Source organism: Condylura cristata, unplaced genomic scaffold (assembly GCF_000260355.1).
Source record: "Condylura cristata isolate star-nosed mole 26May11 unplaced genomic scaffold, ConCri1.0 scaffold00001, whole genome shotgun sequence".
NCBI lineage: Eukaryota > Metazoa > Chordata > Mammalia > Eulipotyphla > Talpidae > Condylura > Condylura cristata.
The window spans coordinates 57,056,792-57,070,590 of record NW_004567102.1 but is presented as its reverse complement, the minus strand read 5'-3'; the positions used below and the strand labels follow the sequence as shown (position 1 = coordinate 57,070,590).

At 35.1% G+C, this 13,799-nt stretch overlaps 1 protein-coding gene across 1 annotated transcript; it reads right to left on the bottom strand.

Annotated features, from left to right (window-relative positions):
* Window positions 1–5,024: 5,024 nt before the first annotated feature.
* Window positions 5,025–12,407, bottom strand: LOC101637114 (amine sulfotransferase-like). The gene is made up of 6 exons (XM_004674096.1): window positions 12,266–12,407; window positions 11,522–11,730; window positions 9,939–10,065; window positions 8,999–9,093; window positions 6,821–7,004; window positions 5,025–5,146 (listed from the first exon to the last, which is right to left on the bottom strand). The coding sequence occupies exons 1-6, from the start codon at window positions 12,405–12,407 to the stop codon at window positions 5,025–5,027; spliced, it is 879 nt and encodes a 292-aa protein (XP_004674153.1).
* Between the last annotated feature and the right edge of the window lie 1,392 nt (window positions 12,408–13,799).

Sequence of the window (13,799 nt, the reverse complement as noted above, 5' to 3'; positions counted from 1 at the left end):
GGTCAGGAGAGGTCTGCCACGCCATGTGGTCGCCTCCGGGGCAGGCGGGAATCGAACTCATGAGGAAGTGGCTTTAGATTCTCAGTGCTGTGCTTTAACCCACTGCGCCACCAGGGAGGGCCAATTAAAGCATAATTTTAAAGAAACATTTAGACACTGATGACATAAAGTTTTTTTTTTATTCCCCTCAAAACTCCTAAACCATTTAGCTTTCTCATTTATTACATTATTCCATTCCAATAGTAACTGTTTTCTTAGGCTTTCAAAAAAATGTCTATTCCCTATAATTCTCTCCCCCATGAACACCAAAGTCACACATTCATTCATTAATAAGTAATAATATAATAATAAAAAGTAATAAGCAATAATACAAAAATATTATATTATAATATACTAATAAGTGATAATATTATAATAATAAGTAATAAGGCAGACAGGACAAAAGAGATGTTCTGTTGGGGAAGTCAATCTTCTATGAAATATAAGTGAAGGGGCTCTAACACTTACATTTATAATTTCAGTTCTATGGAGATGCTTCTCCAAATAAATCAAGATTAATATCTGCTGAGTCCAGATGGTATCTATTATAAATAATCTTATGTGACCCCTTAATTAATTTTTAAATGAGATACGCCATATTAATGTTACTTTTCTCAAAAACATTTGAGTTATACAATTTTTTTCAACCAACTATCTAATGATTTTGTAACATTGATTGTATGCTATACTAACATACATTAAAAAGATATTATCAAGGTCTCTTAGCATCTTTATCTCTGAAAAGATGTGATTGTTCAGATTCTACAGTTGTGAGCAACATTAATTTTTCAGTTCCCTCTCTTATTCATGTATTCTGTGCAGTCTTCCTATTTACACTTTTTGGTCATTTCCTGTGCTTCTCCTAACCTAATCTCTTTGCTTAGAGCTGTATCTTTCAAAACATAGATAAATTAAAGAGCTAAAAGTCCCTTCATTTTCAAATTTTCTCATATCATAGCCTAGGTCTTCCCAGACAATACTGAATGCACAAAGTACATGAATGTAACATGACAATGTTGGGAGAACGATTTTGTTTGGAGAACATCTGTTGCCAAACCAGGATGAAATAACAAATGTCCCCACTCGTCAACTCACTGGACTTTGGAGCGTAACCATGAAGACAGTATCAGCTCTGATTTCAAAATCAACTAGATTTTCTACTACTTCAAGGTCAACATTAGAAGTTGAAAAATAAATAACTTTACATTTAAAGAGATACTCATCTGTGCTGTCCACAATTATTTGCCCATAGAAAATGGAAGATAAAATGCTTGTCAGTTACTAGGTGATTTATAATAATGACTTGCATATGTTGAGTGTTAAACAAGTGCCAAGTACCACTGACCTGTCACTTCCCATATAAACACCTGGATCCTATTAAACCATTTAATCTTCAAAACCCCATGTGCTAGAGCTTCTGTTGTAGGCAGTGTTCTATACATGAGGAAACTAACATACTGAGAAACAAAGATTACTTTTGTTAAAATCCCATGAGTGGGGTTATATCAGGATTCAAAACACAAATGAGGAAGTTAAGCTCTAGAGAGTTTCAGGTAATTGTTCATGCTTTTAAAATCAGAATTCTGAGTGATAGCCAAATCGAAAACACAGATAAAATTAGGAAGCAGAAAGTCCTAAGTATGCCTTTTCATAGCACCTATCCAAGAGAAAAATTCCTTATTAGCTCTGCTAAGAAATCTACTCCTGAAAGTATAATACAAGAGTGAATCCCCTAAGTCATTAGGTAGAATTAGCACATATTTAGGAATTTTTTTCTTTAAGATTTATTTATTTATTCATACAGAACTGGGGTAAAGGCCAGAGGTGCAGGTGCAATGAGAGGATTCACCAGAGACAGAGTGGGAGCAGGGCAGGCAGATCTGAGAGGTACACTGCTGGGAGGAGCAGCGGGCAGGTCAGGAGAGGTTTGCCGCACCATGTGGGTCACCTCCAGATGGGGATTGAACTCATGCTGAAGTGGCTTTAGCTTCTTAGTGCTGTGCTTTAATCCACTGCACTACCAGGGAGGACTCCTCAGTTAAGAATTTTTAAGATATCAGTATGTACACAACAAACATTTAATGACTTTTTGCTTGAACTCACCTCATCCGCAGAGGGTTGTCAGAGAGCAGAGTTATAATGCGTAACACCAGGAAAATCACCACTATTAGAATCACCTAGCTTTCCTGGTATACGTTAAGCCTCATAACCACAGTTAGAATCTGCATTGCTGAGGTTGTGACCTCAAAAGTGTATGTTAGAAATCTCACTGTTCACCTAGGAAAATGAAGGCGAAATAGTAATAAACAGTATTTTGTTTTCAAGAGAGGGTTTCTTAACTCCTCAGAAGCCAGTGTGGGGGATAATTTAACTCCCAATTAAGAGATGCAGTTAAAGCCCCACTAACATGCTAGAGGTTTCCTCACTGAAAAATGAATTTCAAGCTGCTTCATTTATTGAGAGTTGAGCACTGAATAGACTGGCTGAAAATTAAAAAGACTGTGCTATGCACATAGATGGAGCACTGTTTTGATAACGGAATCAATCACAATTTTCCAGGATTGAGAGAGAATGAGAACTCATCTTTTGAACATGCTGAAGGAAAATTTACCCTGTGTAACGTGGGCCAATGGAGCCCTCTATCATAGGAAGTAAAGTTGAATGAAAGGCAAGAATTAAAGTGTCACTCTCAGCCATTCTTGCTCCCCCCACCCAATTTTCCCCCAACCCCTGAAAAGCACCAATTCCAGAAAACCTGGTTGCTGAGGGAAGAGTCGCAGGCAGCCCCCCCACACACTGAACATCACCTCTTTCCTGCTATTCCTCGGCTGTGACAAGTCACAGGACAATTGTGAGAGCTGTTGTGCCACAAATACAATGGCAAAGTGGCGTGGTGAGGGAGTCGTGAAGCATCTTGGCTCGGGCATGTCTTATATTTCTTGCATCTTAAGGTCCAACATTGAAGGACGTGATGAGTAAAAGAAAAGACATCATGTGTCCCTTTTAGAGATGCACAGATGTTCCAAAGGAAGGAATTAAAACAGAAAATTAAAAATCCCATGTATGCTGCAGAGGGTGAGACTGGGGCGGCTGTGAGGCTGCCCTGCACTGCTCACTGTTGCAGACCCACGGGTGACGGAAATTCACTTCTGGTGTAATTTAGGAATGACAGGATTGATGTGCTACTCAGAAATACAAACTCACTGAGAGTTTGTCCAGCAATGAGGGGTTTCCAGGAACTCAGCCAGCCGCCCATTTTGGGTCAATACATTGGGTAAGATTTTGCTGTTACTAGGAAAGGGTTGTGTGATTACTCCAGAAAGTCAACAGTGTTGGAGAAAAGAAAACTACAGGTTTTTCTATAATGTAATGTAAATGTAGTCATATTAACTGTGTCAACTCTACTGCAAACACTGTATACAAAAATTATAGCAACCACTTCCTTGTACATAAAACATGGGTAGTAATATCCTTTAGACTCGTCTCAGTGACTGGTGTCCATTCTTGAGGCGTTTATTTTTACACATATGGCTGCTAAGTTTGCTAACAGCATTGTGGGAGACTTTCCTTCCCACATGAGTGGTAAAGCTAATGAAAGTCGTCATCAAATCAGCAAAGACAGAAGCATTTATATATCTGCAAAGGAAACAAACGTAGAGCAATATGGTTCAGTTTGACAAGAACTTGCTACACCATTCCCCCTGTAACCACACTCTTTCTAAAGTCATGAATTAATTTACTTGTTTTTGAAGTGCATGTGATATCATATAATAATTTTTGTCATTTTCTCCACTGAGTATTATGTTGCCAAGATTCATAATGATGTCCATGTAATTGCAACTCACACATCCTCACTGACACATAGTGTTTTCTTATATTTTATTGATTTTTCTGTACATAGAACTTAGGTTGCTTCTGTTTGTTTAGCTGTTGAGGAACTGTTGCATTTATATGTTTACAATTGTCAATTTTCTGAATTGTTTCTTTTCTTTTAAAAGATTTATTTATGTGTACAAGAGCTGTGGTGTAGGTCAGAAGTGCCAGGAGAGGGGTGGGGATAAGCGGTGTCTAATTCACCAGAGATAGAGTAGGGAACAAAGCAGGCCAATATACTGAAATACACTGCAGCAGGGAGCAGTTGTAGACAGGTGAGGTCTGCTGAGTCATGCGGGTCACCTCCCTAGCCAGGGATAGAACTTGTGCTGCTGTGACTACAGAGAGCCTCATAGTTCTGAAACTTAACCTTTTGCACTAAGTAGAAGATCCTCAATTTTTTCTTTAATGGGTCTTTTATTTACTTAGGCCTTAGAAGTTTTTCTGCATTTTAGAATTATAGAGATTCAATTATATTTTTCCAGTTACCAAAAATTATATTAATTAGCTATTTTATTATTAAGTGCATTTATAATTAGTTTAAAAGTGATGTTACAGATAACTTTTTTCATGCAAACTGTTAAATTAGTGACCTAGCTAAATGATTGATTTTGTTTGATCCTTTCTTTGATCTGTAATGAAAACTAGTGATCTCATAAACTATTAAACAGACACATGTGTTCAAACCTGCATTTTCTGTTTTATTTCAACATTGACATAAGTTTTAATTGAAAAAATTAAAGTGTAGAAACAAAATTGATTTTAATGTTGATTGCTCCTAAATTTTATAATGTACCTAATGGAAAACTACACAGGAAAGGAAACTTAAGACTTTTGCAAACCATGTAGTATGAATCTCTTTTCCCTTTTTATTGCTAGTAAGCAAAGCAGGATATCTGCAAATAAGTTTAAATTTTGAAAGTTCTTTTTTTCAGTGTTTATCACCTTTTTTCAGTGTTCATCAAATTCATCACATCTACTTTAATCACAATTTTATCAATGATAATTTATAAGTAAAGTATTAATTTGCTTATAAAGAGAAGAGAAGCACAAATGAATCTGTATATGGAAATATGTTCTGAATTAGTTGATGAACTTCTTTTGCATTGACTCTAGTTTTCATCCATATTCCAGATAAACTTCAAGGGGAAATCTTTCATCCTCCTTTGGAATATTCTGTCAAATCTTTCATTTTGTTCCACAGTCAAGTGATTTTTCCAGTCTCCAATGGTACCTAATGGGAAAAAACACACACAAAATACACCATCTCTGTGACTGGCAGCATTATCAGGACAAAAGTCTCCTTCAATCTTTTAATCCCTTCTCTAGGCCAAGCTTAATATCAATTAGTTCTCATGGGTTTGAAGTGCTGCTTTTCCTCACACATACATTGGGTAACAAACAAGCAGAGGAATGAGCAACAGAGAACATACACACAGTCAACCGCCATATCACTTAGTCTGCTACCAACACTGCATCCATTTAATCTTTCTAATAGGAAAAGCAAAATCACAACCTATGAAACAATGGTTATTTTTAGAAATCCCAGGCAGCATATTTGGTAAATTACCACTGTCAAAAATACAAAAGACAAGTATTTCTTTAGTTTTAAAATGTAAAAAAAGAACGGATTTCTAAGTAATAAAGTAAAAGTCGCAGAGGGTGCCAAGATCTGCCGTTGCTGAAGTTTTAACTGACAGGTGTTCACAACTGACATAGAACCAGATTTTTAATAAGTGAGAAGCAATTTGGTATCATCAACAATAAGAGTTTCTGTGTGAACATTATCACTGGCATTTGGAACCATTAGGCACCTCTCAGGAGAAGTGCAGAATATCTAATATTGTGGATCACTAAGCAGCAAAAAGTGATAGAAATAGAATAAAAGAAGGAACATTGTTGTTTTAAAATTTTCACTATCTAGAGAAATTTCAGTGAGATCTTCACACATTAAGAAATAACCAATGTACATTATCATTAATGTTCTAAGTACATTAAAATACACATTATGAATAAAACAAAAATATATAGCTTGTGTTTCTTTCAGAATCATGGGTATCAAAAGTTGAAAAGTTTTGATTTTTTTTAAGGAATATTAGGAATAAAATATGTTCTTAACAACTCATAAATTATAGGAACACAATGAAAAATAATTGCTTGCTATTGAATAATGAAATTCATAAGAGAATGGGTTGTGAGGTATTAATAACCTACTCTTTATATTGAAGAAATTTGATTCATGAGGATTTAATCAGGCAAACGGACTCCCCACATGATATTTGATGTAAATATCTACAGTAGTCTACTAGTAGTGAACTACTAGACTAATTATATCCTCATGAGAGCTCACTAGACTACTGTGTATTTGTTATTTCTTAATAGATCTTACTGAAATTTCCCTAGCTATTGAAAATTTTAGAACAAAATGTTCCTTCTTTTGTTCTGTTTCTATCACTTTTTGCTCTGAAGTGCTCCACAGGCTCAGATATTATGTACTTCTCCTGAGAGGGTGCTAACTTGCCATTTATTATTGCCAGTAATAATGTTCACACAGAAACTCTTATTGTTGAACATGCCAATTGTTTTTCTCCTATTATCTTGACATTCTCCTGGTTATGTATGCTCATTTTCTGCAGGTAGTTGTTGCTGACAGATTTTTGAGTGTAGGATCACGTGGGTTAGAAGTTGGGAAACTAATATTTATTTTTCAACTTCCATTTTGAGGCTCTGTACTACAATACAGTTCAGTTTCCCGTGAAACCTTTCAGACCATGTACAACTAGGATCCTTGTCTCCAGGGCCCAATGGGCAGTGTTTGAGAGGTGTGCTGGAACCCCTCCTCGAGTAGAGTGGTGGCCAAGGGTACAGTGAACACGTGATACTTCTCCTATAAGCCACTGAACATCACCTTTGCGCAGGAAACTTCCATCTGTTCTGATTCCAATATCATAATTTACTATAGCGTCATGATTTACTAGTGGATTAGTCTTCATGTTTTCAAATGTAGCTTGGTTCACAACAGAGTTTAAGTCTTCTTCACTCAGCTCTTTCTCCAGAAATCTGCTGATTTTTTGCACAGAACTTTTGAGATCCTGAAAGAATCATCAGTTTAAGAAACTAAGCAATATATGAGGAATATGGTTACTACCTAATATCTTCACCATATTTTGAAACTGAAGGTATTTTATATCTCAAGTGTGACAAGGAGAGATACTTATCCTTTCTAAAAATGTGTGCTTTTGTTTTCAGTTTTTTATAGCTTCCTATTCCTTGATTTTATAAAGACAGTTCAACATCATTCATTCAGACAATCTTTTATAATGTCTTAGGTGTTTTAGAACATGTGCTGGGGTGCTTGAAAAATTTGAGAACAGTATGTGTTTGTTAATGTTCACAATTTCATTGGAAGAACAAAACAGTCTAAGTCTATTGACTTAACAAAGAGGTCATGAAGACAAACCCATATAAATAAAAACTATATATATTGTAAGTTGAAAAGCATTTGATGCACCTAATAAAGCAGCGTGTTAGTTTGAATCAACCTAAAACACCTCAGAAAACTTACATTGGGCTCTCCCTGTTAGCACAAAGGGTTAAAGTGCAGCACTCAAAACTAGCTGCAATGGTCTGAGCACAAGTTCAATTCCTGGCCAGAAATATGACCCACATGGAGCAGCAGACCTCTCCTGTCTCATACCCTGCTCCCCTCAGCAGTGTGCTTCATAGATCTGCCTGTTCTCCCCACTCTGTTTCTGGTGAATCATCTCATTCATCCCTGCACCTCTGGCCTATAGTCCATTTCTGTATGCATATATAAATAAATCTTTTTAAAAAGAAAGAAAGAAAACTTACATTGGCTTACAGTAGGATGAAATATCAGATGGTAAGCCTATTTTATAATAAAGGGCTATGCCTGTCATTTACTGAACACTGGAGTGGGCATGAAGTTTCTCTCCTCTGCTTCTCTCCCATCTGTATATCTGTATGGTCCGATATGTTTTGTAAAGCAGTCAAATGAAAAACACAAGTTACAGGCATTGAAGATGTTGTGGAGAAACAGGAATTTTTTTGCACTGTTAGTGGGACTATTAGATAGTACAGTTACTATAGAAAACTTTTATTAGTTTACGATTCCTGATAAAATCGAATATAGAACTACTATATGAATTTCTAATCCTGTAGTGGATATTTACTCCAAGAATTGAACAAAAAGAACTCATTGGCACTTGTACACTCATCTTGATAACAGCAATATTTGTTTTACCAAAATGTGGAAGCAATCTAAGCGGGATCTTCACAGATGAGTCGATAAGCAAAATGTTAACATTTAGATACAGTAGAATAGGAGGAGGAATTTTTACATATGCTACAGCATGGATGAATCTTGACAACAAAATGCTAACTTAAAATGTCAGCGAAAATGGTAAAGACCAATGTTTACACGCATATCAGCTTTTGCAGTATTCAAAATCATAGCGACCAGAAATATAGTGGCTGCTAAAGATAGGGAGAAGTTAATTTTGGGAGGTAGAAAGTGACAGCTTTGTAAGATGAAAATAATTGTGCAGATGGTTGTGACATGCAAGCACATTAGTTTGAATGTGCTTAGTGCCACAAATTGTGTTCTTAACATAGTTAAACTTATAAATTTGTTACAGGTATTTTAGCATAATAAATGCATGGAGGTTTTGGAAAACAGAGACAAATACACGACGTGCAATGAAATCTACACCTGAAATCTATTTTACAAAACTCTCTTCAATGCACATGAAGAACTCAGTTCACAGTTCACATAGTTTCTATCTTAGTGGTTTTATCACCAAGCTCCATAGCACCCTTTCTCCTTTATCTCCAGTTGTTCTAGGCATTCGAATTTGTCTCCTTTGCTCTAGTTGGTTAAATATGACTGTACATTGACATGAGAGTCCTAGGAAAGCAGTGATGAAGGGATGAGCAGGAAATTAGAAACCCAATAGGAAGTCTGAGAGTAATTAATATGAAACCATATAGGAGATTGTGGATAACTGAAGCAAGATAAGAAAAGGTTTCAAAGTAATGGTGCATGGAACAAAGCTTCTTCTCTTACCTTTTTCATCTCCTCATACATCACGAAGAGAATATTGAAATCATGTCTGTGCTCATACCAGCCTCTGATGTGGTCAAACCAAAGACTTCCTACCACTGGGAGGCGGGAGGAGAAGATTAATAACAAGGTAAATATGTTCCACTTATATAAGACAATCTGTACTCTTTCTTTTCTTTCCTGGAAAAAGTCGCCTCCAATACACATCTGTGCTGCCTTTTTAAAATGGCGTTCTGAGGGAACTATTTCATGATTCAATACAAGCCTGTTTTGAAATGTCTCCATGTCTGTCAGATTATGGTAATACAAAATAAGAAGCTCCCAAATCTAATTTTGCCATTTCTTTCAGGTAAGCGTATTCCTATACCTCTTCTACCTTAAAGCATGTCTTCATTTCTGCTTTTATTGTCTATTTTTTCTTTATATTTTATTTTAATACAAGACCTCACACATATGGAGAGCACTGTAAAATAAAGCTTTAAAAATTACAGGCCAAAACTGAAATATAATCAATTTAGTAATATGAAACCTAAAATGTCTGTGGAATTGAAATGTAACCTTCTCTGTGGGTGCTACCCTCACAGCTTGCCATATAATGGTGTCCCAGAAGATAAATCAAAGCCCTTCATGGATATTTGCTCTTCTGGAACATAGGAACCTGCTTTGGGATCTCAATGTTTTGAATAGATTGACTCTGACATTCTGTTACGATATGCCACAGCATGTCCAAAACAATATGTCTTTGTAATTTAGAAATGGCCAAGTGGTCCAGGTGAAAATCAAAGGCCAACGGTGATACATTACAGTGACAAGCAAGAATTACATATGCATTTTGCCTTTTATCATTCCTTTTCCATTGTCCAAAATTTTCCTAAGTAGAGAATGTGACTAAATAGTTAATTATCTCAAAATCACATTGTTGAATAAACAAATTCACAGTCACCTTTTCCATTGAGGAATCTTTCCATGAAGCATTCTATGTTTTTTGAGGGTTCTAACAAAATCAGCCAATTTGAAAAATGATAATATGAGATCAAAACATCTTTGGGGTTTCTATAGATGTATATAATCTGCAGAAAACATAATAAAATAATTTTAGTAATTCTTCATTTTATATATATTCAGGCTTTTTAACACTATATAACATTGCACTATATAAATGTATTTTAATATATTTCACTCAGTCTGCTTCATACTTTGTATCATACAATATACTTCCAATGGAAATTTAGCTTGTACCAATTTATTTGCCAGTACATAGTCAGTTGTAATATATTAATTTATTCATATGACATTCCCCAAATGCAAGGATCAAAGGCAAATTCCTAAAAGTTGAAAATACTGGAAATTCTTCTTTATCATCAATTTCAACATACTATCTTTAATGCATTAGCTATGTTTAAATACATCCAAGAAAAATTGGAGACTATTGAATAAGGAAAAGTATATCTAGAGTTGATGTTGGGACACAACATTACTTATACAGAGACAACATGAACATTGATACATGCCTCACATCACACACTCACAAAATTTATAAATGTATTACGGACTTAAATATGAAAGCAAAACTTTGACATTCAAAATATGAAGAATATCTTTTGGCTTTGGTGACCAATGGAATTTCTAAGTAAGAAAGAAATTAAATAAAATAAAAACCTTTTCTATTCAATTAAAAGGGTGTTGATCAAGATATACCATTGATTGCAAAAAAAATGAGAGAAGTAACATATGACAAGTAATGAAACATCACTAAGAAAAAGACAGTCAAATAAGAATTGGAAAAAAGAAGAAATAATTTCATTCAATAAGAAATACTGTCTGAAAATGTATCAAAATGTGCTTAAACATTAATGACTAAGGCAGTTAAGATCAGTTTGAGATATCATTTTCTAACTACCAGATTGATAAAATTAAAGTCTGATAAGAAAAGTTAAATGTAGAAAAAGATGAAGACATATCTTAATTTGCTTAGTATAAACTAAGCAATGATTCATAATTCTAATCACCGGTGAAAGGGAGAAGAAAAGCTTCTTCATATATATATATATATATTTTTTCTCTTTCTTTATATATTTTTTAATAGAGCATAAGTTGATAGATTATAGAATGCACGAAGGGACTATCAAAAAACACCATTATAATTTGAATAATTTAACCTGAAAATTCCACTTTTATGAAAATTCAAAAAAGAAAAATGTACAAGGAATTGTAACAATGTTTATGTAATGTGATACATTTGCTGCAACCTACCTTATCAATACACCTTAAAAAAATACAGTCACATCAAGAGATCTTATTAACCACTGAGCATAGGATTTTATGCACCTCATCAAAGAATTTAGGCTACATGTTTTGTAGTTGAACTGCAAACAATATGAGAATTGACCCAGTTTACGGATATACTTACACTTCTATATTATTATATCATAAAGATATACTACTCACACTTGAATTAATTTGCATGAACAGTGCAGAACAATAGTGAAAAGGTATTTTTGTTTATGCAGTTATTTTTAGACTTACTTTAGCGTTTTTGCTCTTGAGACCTTTTGGTACTAAATAATAAGGCAGGTGGGAACAAAAAAGCCGAGGGGAAGGTCTGCTGTGATGGTCAATTTTCTGGTTCGTGTATTCAAAGAAGGGAGCTCTATCATTTACACTCACACTCTCAGTTCTTGTACGATATTTCTCAAAATACATCAAGGTTAATATGTGCTGAGTCCAGATAGTACCTGTAAAAGCAAATAATCTCATATGAACGCTGAATTAATTTTAAATGATATATATCCATAGTAATGACATCATTCTAAACAATGTTTGGAATTTTTAAATTTTTTAAACCATCTAGCCCACTGAACTTGTAGAATTGATTGACCTATAAATTAAAAAGATAAAATCAAGATCTCTTAGTTCTTTCTTCTCTCTGAAGAGATGTGATTGTTCATATCCTATAATAGTGATTCACAATAATTTTTCAGTACCTTCTTTTATTCCTGTACCTTGTGCAATCTTCCTATTTGTAGTTGTTGGTGACACCCTTGGTTTCCCTTACTTAAGAGTCCTATCTAGAGTAGGATAGACAAGTCAATAGCTCAGCACTTTACGCTCTATTTTTCAATATTGTAGTACTTCTTCCCACCCACTGTGGATGCACACAGTACATGGGTGGGACATGACACTGTGTCATGTGTCACCAAAGGGATTTGTGCACATGTGTCACCAAACCAGAGTGAAGGAAAATAACAGATCCTCAGTCCCCAAACTCACCAGATTTTGGATATGTAATGATGAAGACATCATCATCTCTAATATCAAAATCATCTAGATTATTTATTACATCAGTATTAAGTGTAGCCTGTTCAAAATTATAGCCTTTAAATTTAAATATATAGTCTTCTGTCTTGTCCATAATTATTTCCTACAAATAAAAACAGAAGGATTTTTTTCAGATACTTGTGTTTTTAGAATAATAATTAGCAGTTACTGAGTTTTCAACATGTACCAAGCATTATTTACCTGTTAATTCATTTCCCATATAATACCTATTAAATCTTCACTAAAACCCAGTGACCTAGAGGCATTATTGTTATCATTAGTCTAATGATGAGAAATCTAAGATACTAGGAAGCTAAAATGATTTTTCTTCAAAATCCTGTCAGAGAGGACTTATCATAATTCCAAACAAATAAATGAGAAAGTTGTTAGAAAGTTTTAGCAAAGTATTCAAAGTTTGTAAAAGGAAATATGAAAGATATCCAAATTGACAGTAAAAATAAAATTAGGAAGCAAACAAACCTAAATACTTCTGTTCAAAACATTTGACAAAACCAGTATTTCTTATTAGTTCTGCCTGATAAAGTGGTTTTTGAAAGGGAAAAAGATGAGCAAATTCCTGTTCTAAAGTATTAAATTAAAACTATGTTTCAGTTAAGAGTTCTGAGGATATTAATGTGTACTCTAAGAAAAAACATTTTTAAAAAAGACTTATTTGGGCCTTCCCTGGTGGCGCAGCAGGTTAAAGCACTGCACTGAGAAACTGAAGCCACTTCCGCATGAGTTCGATCCCCGCCTGCCCCGGAGGCGACCACATGGCGCGGCAGACCTCTCCTGACCCGCCCGCTGCTCCCCTCAGCAGTGTACTTCGTCCATCTGCCTGTTCTGCTCCCCGCTCTGTCTCTGGTGAAGCCTCTCACCCTCCGCAACTCTGGCCTGTACCCCAGTTCTGTACGAATAAATAAATAAATCTTTAAAAAAAAAAAAAAAAAAAGACTTATTTATTTATGCTTACAAGAACTGGAGTACAGGCCAGTTATACCAGGAGGGGTGAGAGGACTAACCAGAGACAGAGTGGGAAGAAGAACAGAATCATTGACTGAAATACACTGCTGAAGGGAGCAAGAAAAAGCATTTAATCCTTTTACAAAATAATTCAAACTAACATGATTAATATTAGGTATGTCATTGTTTGGATTTTAATCAGTAGGAGTAGAAAATACTCTATTAGAATGCAACCTGTGGCTGAAGAGAAAGCATTGTTATAGGGGCTCCCTCTGAAAGGGGTTGCTGGTGAGGATAGATAGCCCCAGGGGAAATGCTAAAAAGTCACATTTTGGGGTGAAGAGAGGAAATGAACTATAAGAGACTGCAAAAGTGACAGGGGATTCAGATATTGCTCTGACATAACTCAACAATGCTGAGAGGACAAGGTAATTCTCTGGTTAACCAGAGGTCCTCATACAACAGATTTTTCTATTAATTCACTAAAGCTGAGCAGGTTCAGGATATCTTTGTCCCTTTTAGC